Raw genomic sequence first — 15,049 nt, 5'->3', positions numbered from 1 at the left:
ATGCCATTTTAGTAAATATTATGCCTGAGGCTGTTAACACTGAGATTTTGATGTGTAAACCTATTTTAAAAATAGTGATTCTTGTGCAAAAACCCAGAGATTATTTGGACCACATTCCATCCTTGGTCAACTTGGCGCTGTTCCCGATTGGAAAACAATGGTGAACTGGGTAAAATTATTTAGGATAAACGCTTAAACCTAAAAAATAATCGGTGGGTGCCGCAAAACTCTTTGTATACCAGCAAATGTTGAAAGAGTGCGAGTCGCAGTAACTCAAAGTCCAAAGGGATTTTCCAGGAAGCTTTTGTTGTTGAAAGCTTTACGTTGGCTACTTTTTTGGGAGGAGGGGGGGGGTTGTTCTAGTAAGCTACTTGAAGTTCGAGGTTTTTCAAAGTCGCCCCACAGATTTGCTTGAACTGAAGCTAAGAATCGTCCAAAAACTAAAGTGAACCTGAAGAAATGCTGGAGGAGTATTTGATGGAGTTGTGCCTTTAAAGGAATTTCAAGTAGGACGAGGACGTCACTTGCAGGATTTCGTTCTCAAGAAATAGAAAAATGACTTCGTTAAGTTAAAATGGCAAAAGATAAGCTGTGTTTTGATGTGCTATTTATATATGTAGGGTGAATATTACTGAGTTTGTACAGCTTATAAATTGGGGTGCTTTCATTGCCCCACCCTGTATAATCAACCTTATACGAACATTTTATAAAACAGTTTCACTAATCTCATTTCAGAATGTTATCAAAATGTCTAAATTGCCCTACATTTCCATTGTGAGCAAGAGTGATCTGTAAATGGATAAATTTGGTGGATATGAGTGATAATAATGTGTAGTTTGGTTCATATAGTTAATGTCAATGGTTCACCTTTCCAGAGTTAATTTCATCATAGGTCTGGTCTTGTGGTATCTAATTTTCTACACACTCCACAGAAATAGGAACAAAATAAAAACTTATAGCACAAGTGACAGAATACAAGCTAAATGAAAAAAAAGTTTACATTGCAATGTCTTGTAGTAACATTAAAACTCGTAGCTGAACACATTTAACAAATTCAAACTACAGTAAATCATAGACAGCACCAGTAATCTTTTAATTAACAAAATTAATTAAAAATTACATTCTATTAATATCCCACAACCTGTAACAGTTTCGGAACTCAGTCACCAAATTTTAATAACGCAGTGAATGATTTACCAGCTCTAAACACAGGATATTACAGATGAAGCATATCTGGGAACATAAAGTAGTGGTAATGAACGCATGTCAGAGCATAACGCATGAACAGGGAAGGTTCATTAATAACCTGAGCCGTTTAAAAGCATCGCACAGAGACAGGTAGTAAATGGGTTCTGGTCAGCTGACGTACTTAATAGGCTCTGGTTATATCATTGTTACAAGTGACAAGTGACTTCAGCTGATTATAGAAGAGGAACTGGTGAGGCAAATGGTATCATGTATGAAGATAGGTGGTTGTAAGACAAAAATATCATGTTAAAACAGTTGTAATTATAACTTTTCTAAGATAAATTTTAATGGATACCCGAAAATACTAGGGCCACTACTGTCAAGTAATATTGTTTACGCCACACTACATTATTTTGACGAACTTCCCACGCAAGGATTTAGTCCAGAAAACAGCCGTTTGCCGCCTGCTTATTCAAATGGGGTTTCATTGCGTACTACTGTACTGCAATGAGTTTTGCCGGACACCAATCAGCTGATTATACTGTATTTAGGTGGCAGTGAGTGGATATAAACAAAAACATAACCTCTCTTAGAGGTTATGACTAGGGATTTTTAGTCCTTTAGTTAGTGGATATATATATAAAGATTTGTACGGATTTAGTAGTATGGCGTAAACTATCGTACGTAACTCGTCCAAAATGTGTGTACCGGACTCGTATGGTAAATCCGTACTCGACTTCGTCTCGCACGGGAACGACCACACTCGTCCGGTAACCACTTATTTTCAGGACTAGTAACGTAATATACTATTTCATCGATAAACTACCACTCTTTCGGCCCTGTATAATATTTATGTTGATGCAACTACAATGTTGAAAAACATAAAGTACATTTTGTACTTTTATTTTAACAATTAATAGGTAGAAACACCTATTACTATTATCCGACTTTTCCCGTAAAATGGTCTCTGATTTCATGCCTAAAGGTTTGTTCTCAAGTCGGACACCGGATGATAAAAAATTCTCTTCACCCTTTTCTCTTCCTTTCGTCGTCTTCTGAAGAGTCGTGTAACCAGTAGATTATTTGTCAATATGGCTTGAAAAAATTAACCTTTAGGTACGATGCTAATGGTCGTCTAACGAAAGAAACAGGATTAAAACCCATAGCCGTTATATAGTAGTTCTGGCAGTTTTGAATTATTTTTGGGCTCCTATTAACAGCTGTTGTGTGATGCGTGAGTAAATTCAGGGCCACTCGAAGGCGAGCAAGAGTCAAAAAGCTTCTGGGCAAAACTTGCGTGTTTAAGTAAAACCTGCCGCGTTTGCTGTAAAAATAGCACACGAGAAATCGCCTGCATAACGAAACACAAAATAGAGCTTTCTAAGGTTAACGCCTCATTTTACGCAAAAATCTTAGTATTTTTGTTCATTGTGTAACTTTATATCTTTCTCGAAAAGTTGTCAATGAAAACTAAAATAATTAACATTTAGAGGCTAATAATATAAATTAAGTATATAGATTACTCCATTATTTTATCCATTCACTTGGATATGTTCCGATCCTTCTTTATTCAACCTAGTAAAAAAATGTTTTGTTAAAGAAAATTAAGAACCAAGAATAAACTATTTCAAAATTCATTTTTTCGGCCCCTGAACTATATTGTTAAGACGAAAATAGGTTTTTTACATACCTCAGTCAAATAGTCCAAAAATGATATTGCTCAACAGCTTACATGTTTCGTATTAATGTTTTCTGTGTTCGTGTTCGTGTTTTAAATGTGTTTTTGACGAGTTGCAAGCTTTGATAATGTTGTCTTCACAACGAAACATGTAAGCTGTTGAGCAATATCATTTTTGGAGTATTTGACTGAGGTATGTAAAAAGCCTATTATTGTCTATAAACTATTTCACATTGAAGTAGACTGGATGAAGCCATGAATAATCCCGACTTCGGTACGAGGGACAGAGATTCTGTTCCCTGCATATCGACAACAATTTTAAAGGATTGGACTATTTTCCCTCGACAGCGTGTCCAATTCTTTCATTTGAAAGGCCAGAATGACGTACCGGTAGCCAATGATTAACCACACAGTATTTAGATTCAAAATTGGCCCTAATTAATGGGGGTTACGTAACAAAAAAAAATACTCTGGAAACACAAAGGTTCAGCATATTAAACAAGCATATATCCAAACACAACTCCATTCCTTAATCAAACAATCGATTAATCCGGTGTCCATGCGGGTGAAAGGGCGGCCAGGGTTCAAGGACGGGACTTATTTTGATAGTGGTTATTGAATCAGCTGTTATCAGGTATCGCGGTGGGTGGCGCCACAATGAAGGACATAATGGTAAGTGATCATGTGGGGGAGGCCTTGATATGATCTGATAAGTAGTTGAAAACCTACGTAACAACGTGCATACCTGATAGATAGTATCTGGGCTGATCGTGTGATCTGTGAACTGGTGACAATATGATGTATGGGGCGTCACCAGCTGGTAGTGTGAGGCGGGATAAGTGACTTGTTAAGGAATGATTTTAATTTATTAGTTTACTATGACATCGACTACACTATATTATACGTAATACAATATAGAATGTTTACATCCAGTACTCGACGAATGATATATCAAACATGAGTGTAATATTATACGAGTGTGGAACGAATTATATCTTATTAAAAGTGTTATATTACGTCATTTTCTATCCGTTGAAAATCTGAAAAGTCAATATTTATTTAAAGCTATATGGTATTTTATGATTTAATCCATTTATATAGCATGCAGTCAAAAAATAAAAATAATTATTTCTTTACATAGTAGCGCACTTTATGAGAGGTTCAACTATGCTATTTTTTCGTAAGCAACTGGCTAATGCTGGTCCATATACAACAAATGAATAGTTAAGTCAACAAAATCTAGAAAAAAAAACATAAAAAATGCGAACTGTATGTTAGTGATAATCATATGATTTGTTTTATTACTCGTGTATTTTAAATTCTACATCTAGTGAATAACAAGTTTAGGTTTAGGTCAAAACATGAAAATCTTTTCTCAACACAACGAGCTCAAAATTAAAATGTTTCTACGACAACCAAATTACATAAAAGCCACCATTACATTGTTCCCACAGTCTAATTCAGTTTAAAAAGTCAAGGGTGAGGCCTACTCTCTTTAACCTGTGCGTTTCCCATAACAACCGCAACACATAAAAGCCATAAAAGTACGAGAGTACTGATCCCACACACATTACTGATCCTACTCAACTGGTAACCCCTCGAACACTTAGCATTCAAAGGGGTTTAGGCAGGGTCGGGGACAATGCAAACACCAATGCGGGGAAGTACAATCGGAAAAATAATCGTAAATATCAATAATGTGACACTAGTCAACACATTGGTAAACCTCGGTGTCAAAACGTATAATTTACAGCAGAGGCACCGCGCTCGCATCAAAAACTGAATTATCAGCTCTATTGTCCCCGCACTAGCGGCGCAGAGGGGCGCCTATAACTCTCGGTCTATTATGGGGCCTCCTCTCCTTTTAAATTTAATTTTACGCACCACCACACAAGATAAATAAGGTGGGACTGATCAGAAAACATCCCGACGAGCCACAGTTTCGAGATATATTTTGAGGAATATCAATCAGTTTCACTACTAAAGAATTAAATTTAGGTTGGGCACCGATAAAAGTATATAATGGGGAAATACCAGAAAATGGTGTGTGAATACGTAAAACGGGAAGACTTAGTAATACGCACTTACCTAACAACGTAAATGAATTATACCCATCCTCCAAAGGATGAACTGAACACACTTTTAAAATTCGGACAGAATAAAAAGCCCTGCTTATGTAGAAAGCGTTTTGTTGTTAACAGTTTGCCAAAGAATCATTACGGTGATATCCATGTAACATAAACGTAGCCAATATGAGACACACATCAACACATGCTTCAGTGAACGTACTTTGTAAAACAAAATTCCTAAACAAGTCTCAAATGACAACTTTGCGTGTTCTCTATTTATCTTGAGAAAGACCAAAATTAAATTGAATGCTCTGGAGATACAGTGGAATAAATCTATATATATAATTCCGTAAGTCAAATTTTTGTAAAGAAATTGTGAGTGACTGGATGGCCGTAGAAGGATGGGAGGGGTCTTATTATAAAGGTCTTGACGTGAATTTTGAGGGAAAACTATTCATTTTTCTTAATTATGCACCAAAAGGTTGTTACGGAATAAATTAATTCACATTTAAATAGCACGGGAATCTAAGTCATGTCTGCTTTGTTTACTTTAAAACATGTGGTTTAACTTTATTTACAGCATATGGTAATTTGTAATGTACTGTGCATGGTGGAAGGAAAAAACATAGGTGTGCTATTCCCGTCATATTCTGACGTCACTCGGATTGCAAACAAAAGATCACCTGGGGCCCATTTCATAATAAACTACAAGTTACAAGTTACAACTTGTAACTTGTAATTTCCATTAGATTTGCATTGGGCGATCAGCTGATTTACTAATAATATTAGTTTGTACTTTATTATGAAATGGGCCCCTGATTGTAACTGTCAAATTAGTATGTATTTGTTTTGATTTGATTGTTATTGTTTTTTTACTGTGTATACTATTATAAAGCTTAAATATACTTTTTCCCAATTTTAAGGGTCTAAATTAGTTAATGAAGTACGATTGGTTGTGTTAGCCATGTCCGAAAATAGTGTAAAGTTAGAAGGAATTACTGGAGTAGGCAAAGGGAACATATTTTTCATGCCAAAAATAAAACTAATATCAACCAATCCGAGATTAAATTTTCTCTTAAAAAATCGCTGTTACTATAAATAAAGCGCAAGGCCAAACCTTCACAAAAGTTGGCGATTAAAAAAAAACAGTGTTTACCCAGTGGTCAACTTTACGTTACTTTTAGCCGGGTGATTTTGCATTTTACAATTTGGAGGATGACATTACCTCTATGTGTTTTTTCGAAGTGAATTTGTATATATTCAAAGACATTTATATATTTAATTAATAGTCATGAAAATTACTATTGAACATGTTCCTTAGTTGTACTATGATTAGAAAGTTTATATTATAAACACACTGCATTAACAGTCCTTTAGAATTTTTATTTTAAACAGAGCAGACATCAAAATGCTTTATGCAGCTATGTAATGACTAACTATCATACATATTATAACAAATAAAAATGTTAAACAATAATTCAAGGTAGAGGATAACCCATGAGACTAATAATTTGTACAAAATACTAACTAGAATAATAGGGGCTATTGCCCCTACAAGCCACTAGTACAATTATCAATAAACATAAGTTATTTTTTGCCTCTGGTCCTAATTGATACCTATGAAATTTATCCAACAACAATTATTCAGGGAAAAACTATACCAAAACAAACAAAATTAAGAAAGTACAGTCATTAGACTTCTAACATGTAAATGTTACAGAGAGTGCCATCCAAGAACAAATTACTCCTCGTTTAGTGTGATTTGAAGTGTTTTTGACAGTTTTACATTTTACCATGTGTATGATTTTTGAATGAAATCCTTGCTATGTATCCATCACAACTACCTGTTATGAATAAATGTTTGTGATTACAACATCTCAAGGCATTACGTTGATCTTAAGTAAGCATTCAAACTGGCTCGTTTACCATATCCGCACTGCCATAAACACAATTAACCTTATTATAGTTGACCATTGTACATTTATCAGCTCATTAATGAGATCAAGATGACGCCCAACCACTGACATAACGTACTACCGTGAGGTGTTCATTCGAAATATATGATACATTTTACTGTGCTAGGACTGTTTGCATTATCGAAAAAATATAAAGTATAACCATAGATAAAACATACTCCCTTATGTTGCTTAGTCTATGGTATAACACACAAAACTGTTAATTGAATACATTAATTAATATGTACTGTAGAACAGTACATAGCATTGACTTTGCCAAAGATGTCACCTTGTACATTTTTTTATGGAATTTTATTCATATTTGAATTTTACCTTAATCACTGGCATTGGATTGATGAAACATTGAAAGTAATAATCGATCTCCTTCTTACAATTAATAAAATACTGTAATGGGTTTCTCGGTATCACCTATTTTTTGTCCGGCATACTTAACAATTTTTTACGATATAGGGTTTTTTGTAGGATGACTTTTATCTTAAGTGAACCACACTATCCCCCCAATACAATAAAATTAACAACAACAAATTTTCTTTGGAGAACTTAATTGAGGAGAACTCAATCAAAATCGCCTAGGAAACCCTATCTTTGTTATTTCCGTACCTATAGAAGGAGTTTGCGTATGACAATTATTGTTTTGTCACAATCGTTATTCTTTAAAAGTAGATTATTGTATCGTAGTATGTAGTATCCTTATTATCCTTATATCCTAAATATCCTTATTTAATTGCACCCAGCTTTCTTCTATTATTGTATTTTTATAAATAATCCTGTCTAAAGAACTAACGGATAAGTAATCTACACAGATCATTCACTGCATTTTACACTCGTTGTGCATTTATTGCCAGCTAAAATCCTCTATTATCACGATTATGATTGGTTAGTAACCTGATGTGATAAATTAAAAGTGAAATAATTGACTATTACTTACTGAATAGTCGTATCAATAGTCATAAGTGAATTGATTTTCACACACACAACTAAACCTTTAAAAAATCAGTTGACAAAGTAAACTTTAACTGAAACCCGCTGAAATGCGATACAATGTTTCCACCACGGGAAAAGCTCCCATAAAGCTTCCTAGTAAAAAACCTTCTGAAACTACGACTACGACTCCGAAGCGCGGGCTCGCTCACACGTGTTCCCGCCAATTTCTTTTTATGTTGCCGCCATTTCGGCACGTACGTGTTAAACCACGTTTCCTGTTTTCGGCGCGTTAATTTAATGAACTCTTCATAAAATTTAACGAGTGGCGGTTTATTAATACCAGGGCCGGACGCGGAACCAAGCGATTACCGACCTTTTTAAGGTGTTAAGCTGTTGGTGGTAACGTGCGGTAAAACGTGAAGGTGACGCAATGTGAGGTTAAATTTATATTGTCGCACTGCCATCCGACACGTGATAAAGTTTTAGTGACAATAAACCGTTGTAGAGGGCGAAAGTAAACGTCTATGAGGAACTGTAACCGTTATAGCAGAGAGGACTCGACTGCACCGACGTGTAACTTCAAGGTCTAGAAAAACGTGTTAAAAACTAAAAATGTTTAATGTAAATATGAATTTGTCTTAACGTCTATTTATGAACTTAATTTAATATGGTTCAAATATAAAAAAAAATTACTGAGTGAAACATAAGTTATATTAATTAGGGGGTTGATCAAAATTATAGAAGATATAGAAGAGTTGTCGAACCTAATATTATTTTTACAAATTTAAATCAACGGCACGTTACATCCATGTACTCCATGTACTCTAAACCGAAAATTACAAAGTCCCGGACCTATAGGCTACCTTACCATGATTGTACTACGGCAAAAGCCAAGATTCTTTATATTTGCTTCAATTATATTCATTATATTTCCTTTAGTGTATTCCCTTATAAGGAACTCATGATTTGAAAGCCAACTGAAGATATAATTGAAAAGTGGAGTTAATCGTCTCAAATATACAATAATCCAATACCACTTCACATAATTGCTCGAAGTATTCCTTATGATTTTTTAAAGAAAGGGAGAGATGTAATACGACCACTAACGATTAACTGAACCATCCCCTTGTGGGGGACATTTTGTGGTCTGTTACTTAAAGGAATTGAAACGGCGAGGAGGCGAACTGATCATTGAGAATAAGATACCCCTTGTATGAAACAGTCGTTAAAAGTTTTCTCCTCGACATCAATTATTTCCTAATTGGTTTGGTTGTTAGTGGGATGCATTACTATGGTTTCAGAACATAGCGTCAGGGAAATAACGTAAAGAAACCCTAGGGATATATTTTTTATTAGTGTTAAGTTACTAGATTAAGTATGACGAATGGGTTGATAAGTGGATTTTAGAAAATCCCGGGGACATATTCCCAAAACCTGAAAACACCTCTTTCTCAAAACTTATAAAAATCCATACGAGTTTTATTTCTTTATTGATACAAATGCAATACCGTCATTCTAAAACTTACTTAACATCAATGAAATTTTTCAAGATGTCAATATACAAACCCTTTCTCCAAAAACTACCAAAAGAACTACAGATCTTTCCCAAAAGATACAAAAAAAATCAATATCATTTCCCCAAAGCCTACTAATAAACCTGCTAGCATAATAATGGCATTTCCCCGAAACATAGCAAAAATCATATTTTTCTCACTACTGTACTTTCATAGAATCAATGCTGTATCAACCAAACTTGGAAATACAATACTTTTTCCATATGCATTGGGAGAGAAATTTAAAAACAATTAATGCCATTTCACACAAATAAAAATATAAATTATTTCGTAGGGTATAGGAATGCCTAATTAAAAGAAATCGTGTATTTCTCAACCTCAAGCCACTCCATATGCCAACACGAGCAATCTACGATGTCATCTACTTTGTATTGAAAATCCCAGTAGTACAGAAACCCCCGGTTGAGTAACCCGCTTCACTATACAGCTGTCACAGTCAACCTCAAGTTGCTATCAATGTCAGCGCAGTTGTACTTTCACCCAACTGCGCCACTGAATGCAGTTCGACCTGACGCGTGTAACAATTAATAGTCAATGTCAAGGCCGTCGTTACATAACGTGCGTTATGCCACTTTCTCGATGCAACCCTGTCATTTCTACTCACGGATGGATTAATATCTTCTGTGTGCGTCTCCGTGTGTTTCTCTTTGACGTACCTTTGGGCGGAGGATGCGTTTGGATAAGTGTTGTTTGTGATTCGGTTGTACCACATCCACTATTGTCTGTGGTTGTACCCAAAAGGTCAAATGGTTTAAGTGCATTTTACCAGTTGGAACAACTTCACTTCGTTTGTGTTGCAAAGCAGACTAGTCACATTGACAGGTGTCAGTGCTGAACACCAAGTGACTATTTAGCCTAGATATGTTTTAAAAGCAATGCAACTATTTTTAGGTATTGGCTTGGTATTGAACACCTTAACCACACTTTAACCAGTTTTAGAAAAACTATACACATCCTGTAGTAGAGTTTACCCATCGACTGAGAATTCTACTGTCAATTACTGAATTAACGTCAAATTCACCAAGTTAACCAACTTAAATAATAATCTTTTTAACCGAGCCAATCCAAAATACAACTTATTTCTATGTAAAGATGATTGCATTTCAAATCAACCATTACAAAAACAAAAAAGGGAATCATTAATCATTTGAATCATTAATGAACAAAAACTCCCTGCACTTTAAATTACCTCGGAATCAAACTCAACCTCGCATTTCTACTTCTACATCGCGATACTTTTTTACTAAAAACAACTATTCTCCACAATTACTAGGGGAACTAATACCGCTGATTTTCCATAGATTGCAGCAATTACCAATACGCATGAGAATGCACCTTTCCAATCGCAACTTATTCGGAATCGCGTCCATCACGCGACATACCGAAGGTGACTGAAAGAAAGTAGTATCGAAGGTGCGTAGTGATCTGTCACCAAATAGCGATGGAAGAAAGATTACCGGGAACGTTAAAAGCAAAAGGAAAATCAAGAATGATAATGAAGCCAAAAGTGGAATGTCCGATCACAAAGGGAGGCCGCGCGAGTTGACTTTCGCTGGGTTTTTGCTCGACTAAGTATGTTACTGGAGTACGACAGACGAGTTGGCGGGAAAGTGTTGGCGGTTCCTTATACTCTGGTCAAGGTCGATACGATAATTGCAAGGTTGTCTATCGATAAAACGAATAGCGATGTGCCGATGTAGCGAAGGAGGACTTGCAAATAGAGGAGCAGGTCTAGGAATGGAGAGCAAGAGTACTTGAACTGGCCTGCAGGAGCTTATGTGTGTGTGCACCAGCGAACACATAAGACCAATCTGGTCTTATGTGTTGGTCTTATCTTGGTCTTATGTGTTCGCTGGTGTGCACCAATAGCATTTTTGAGCGAAAGAGCACTTCAATGATTCAATGATTCAATGATTCAATGATTTATTTGGCCATTAAGCAAAGCAATAGGCTAAGTCAATACAATACAATACAAAGTAAATAATAAATAGTCTCTTGATTCACAAATAAAATGCAGTTAGATAAATATAATAATAAGGAGAAATAAAACCATGCAAAACCATGCAAAAAAAAAAAACAGGCAAGAAAATAGCCATGCAAGGCAGTCAGTGCATGAGCATTACCTATAACAAAACTGGTAGTCCTACTTTATAAAATTCAGAGAGGTCATAAAAAGGGTTTTCTATCAACCAGTCCTTCACTACTGCCTTGAACCTTGAAATAGGCAAGTCCCTTATGGCTACTGGTAGGTGGTTGAAAAATCTGTAACCTGAAACAGGGAAGCATTTAATTGTTCTGCTCAGCCTGTGTCTATGTGCAAAAACATTTAAACAATTTCTTGTGGCATAGTTGTGTACTTGGTTGTTTCTCAAAAGGTGCACTTCATTTGCCTTAATTTCTAAAAGACATTGAAAGATATATACATTATATACAGTCATGATGTGGTTTTGTTGGAACAGAGGACGGCAGTGTTCCAGGTACTGGGCTCCACTCAGCACCCTGACAGCCTCCTTTTGCAACACTAGGATTTTACTTACACCAGAAGAATGGCCCCAGAGCCTGGTTCCGTAAATAATGATGGAGTGGAAAAAAGCAAAATAAGAGGCTCGAATGAATTCCCCAGACAAGTCAGTACTCAGTCTTCTGAGCAGGAATATGACCCTGCTCAGCCTACCGCACACCAACTCTATGTGGTCTCCCCAGGTGAGGTGTGGGTCCAGAGTGAAGCCCAATAACTTCACAGGTCCAGTCTTTTCACATGCCATGTCCAGACTGAAGGTCATTGATTGGGTTTTGGACTCATTCAAAACAAGTTTGTTATCATTGAACCATGAGGTGGCCATGACAAGAAGGCTTTCAACCTTAGATCTAGAAATACTGAGGATGGGATCCTTGGCAAACAGGGTAGTGTCATCAGCATAAAATATGGCTCTACCAGACACATGGTAGTACAAGTCATTAATAGACACAAGGAACAGGAATGGGCCTAAAATGGAGCCTTGAGGAACACCATGATTCACAGACAAAAGAGAGGAGTTTCTACCTCTCCAAGATACTACCTGTTGTCTATTGCTAAGATAGGACCTGAGCACCTTGAGTGCATCGCCGCGTACGCCATATCTTTCCAGCTTCAGGATTAGGATATTGTGTGAAACACAATCAAATGCTCGTGAAAGGTCACAAAGCAAAACTGAGACATTTAATCTATTTTCAAGTGAGTTGAGCACAGTCTGGAGAAGGGAGTCCACTGCCGAGACAGTAGACCTGCCCCTCCTAAAACCAAACTGAGCTGGCACAAGCAGGCGATGGTCCTCAAAGTGCTCGTACAACTGTTCTAGCATAACAGCTTCAAACACTTTGGCAAATATGGGGATAATAGCAATAGGCCTATAACTACTGACATTGTCATGGGCTCCTTTCTTAAACACTGGGACTACCCTGGATATTTTCATTGCATCAGGAAAAATTCCCTCTTTCAAACAAGCATTGATCACATTTGCAAGGTGATTTGCAACATAGTGGACAAAACCTTTTAGCAGATCAGTTGACATATCAAAGTAATCTTTACTTTTAGATTGCTTGAAACTGTGAACAATTTTAATTATGTTAAGGGCAGTAACAGGCTTCCAAGAAAAGTTGAAGGGAACCAAAGGAACCTTTTCCAGGTTACATCCAGTACTGTCTACATTGGGGTTAGCCCCTTGTGAAATATTATTTACAGTGCTACAGCTGTTTACAAGTTCCTCCACAGAGTTAAGGAAATATTCATTAAAATCCTCTGCTTTAGCAAATTCACAACTAACAGGAGCTGACTTAGTCCTAGTTCCCTTAATAAAATCCCAAGCTGCTTTACAGGGATTAGGTGCCTGTGAGATAGATGAGGCAAGGTAAGCTTGTTTTGCCTCTTTTACTTTTATTTTATAATCAGTCCTCAAACTCCTTAAATAAGGTATGAGAGCAGGGTTACTTTTTGAAATATCGCTAACTAGGATTACTTGATCTCTCAACTTAGACAACTCTGGATTGTACCAGTTACCAGACTTCTTAATTTTATTGTTTTGAGTAGGCCTACTATCAGTTATCTTTGTTTTGAGTGGGACACAAGAGTCAAAAGCATACTTAATGTTGTCAAAAAAATATGTAAATGACATACAAGCTGGAAGATAGGCCAGAGATTCATTCCATAAATTCTGATATGATTTCAACACATCGTGAAATGCCTTAATATTTGATGGGCTGAGTAACCTAAAGCTAACCTTAAAACTAAGTTTACCAGCTAACAGTTCCTCCCCATTCAAGTCAAATTTAGGTCCAGTAGACAAACTTAGGATGACATGTTGATGGTCAGCAATCTGGTCTCTGCTAACCCAAGCACGATAGTTCCAGCAGTCAAAGTTGGTTAAGAATGTGTCCAGAGATGCTTTACCTCTTGTTGGCTCAATAATACTACTATATATATTGAAACTACGTAGTAGGTTTAAAAAATCACGAGCCTCACTTGTAGGCTTTAGTAAATCTATGTTATGGTCAGTTCCAATAACCACAGAGAGACCAAGAGTGGTGAGATAATAAAGACATTGGTTCAGAAGTCTTAAGAAAGTGAGAATACTACCACTCGGTGACCTGTACATTGTAACAACAACAAGAGATAGTTCATGTATTGCTACAGCTGCAAATTCACCTTGCACTTCAATAGAAAAGTTACTTAGGTCCAAAGGTATACAGGTAAGTTCATTGCGCACAAACAATGCCACGCCACCCCAGGGGCGTGAACGACAAAAATGGGATACAAGGTTGAGATTTGAAATTTTACTATAATAGTCTATTTCATCGTTTACCATCCAATGCTCTTGAATACATAGAATGTCAATTTTTTGTTCCATGCACAGAGCTTCCAAAAGAGGAATTTTGTTTCTCAAGCTTTGAGTATTTACAGTACAAAAGTTAAAGATATTTTTACAAGCAGCACTGGGCTGACAGATCACATCCTTTTCCCTAAAAAAGTACGAGAGGGCACGTAGTCTCGGTTTTGTCTAGGCCTAACCTCAAACTCCTTAACTAAGGCACCAACTGGCCAAAAGGACGAATCGAGAACTCTGGTAATCTCCGCTGGAGATATTCCTACTTTAAAAGAACTGTACGAGTCGTACTTAGTATTTAATTTTACACACTCACCAGCTATGTTACTGTCTTGGAGGTATGAGGTAATTTCATCAGGTTTAGTGTCACTGGCCAATCTAGAAACGAACACCCAACTTTTTCTCTCAACCGCCCTAACCTTAGATTGGGAATTACTGGAATCGTTTAACTTACTCCCAATAATGATGGACTGCTTTCTATTGCTAGGTCGGGATTGTTTAGCCACTTTGGATTTCCACTCCTGATTACCAGATTTCGCGGTAGCCCTATCTCCAGCACCTTGTGTAGCCTGAGCATAGGACTTGGCCTTCACTGTAGGCCTATCAGATAACTTGGTGTTGTTTAGGTCTATGTTTATACACTCCTGAGAGGTTAATGGAAAGTCAGTTACTTGTACAGCAAGATCTTCCTCTTTGTTGAAAGACTCAGGTAAAACTAATTGACTAGATATATTAGCTTCTAGGCCAATATTGACATTAGGATCAACCGGCTTTGTATGTG

At 36.6% G+C, this 15,049-nt stretch overlaps 2 protein-coding genes across 4 annotated transcripts in view; both read right to left on the bottom strand.

Annotated features, from left to right (window-relative positions):
* The window catches only part of LOC128993840 (pleckstrin homology domain-containing family G member 4B-like), a 434,838-nt gene that overhangs the window by 317,283 nt on the left and 102,506 nt on the right, over positions 1 to 15,049 (bottom strand). The window lies entirely within an intron of this gene.
* LOC128993846 (uncharacterized) lies at positions 11,406 to 14,113 on the bottom strand. The gene is made up of 2 exons (XM_054417901.1): positions 13,683 to 14,113; positions 11,406 to 11,678 (listed from the first exon to the last, which is right to left on the bottom strand). Exons 1-2 carry the CDS (start codon positions 14,038 to 14,040, stop codon positions 11,533 to 11,535), a joined length of 504 nt encoding a protein of 167 aa, XP_054273876.1. The 5' UTR covers positions 14,041 to 14,113; the 3' UTR covers positions 11,406 to 11,532.

Source organism: Macrosteles quadrilineatus, unplaced genomic scaffold, assembly GCF_028750875.1.
Source record: "Macrosteles quadrilineatus isolate MER2022 unplaced genomic scaffold, UCM_ALF_1.0 Scaffold_5__1_contigs__length_97177068, whole genome shotgun sequence".
Classification (NCBI taxonomy): Eukaryota; Metazoa; Arthropoda; class Insecta; order Hemiptera; family Cicadellidae; genus Macrosteles; species Macrosteles quadrilineatus.
This window is presented reverse-complemented; position numbering and strand designations above follow the sequence as displayed.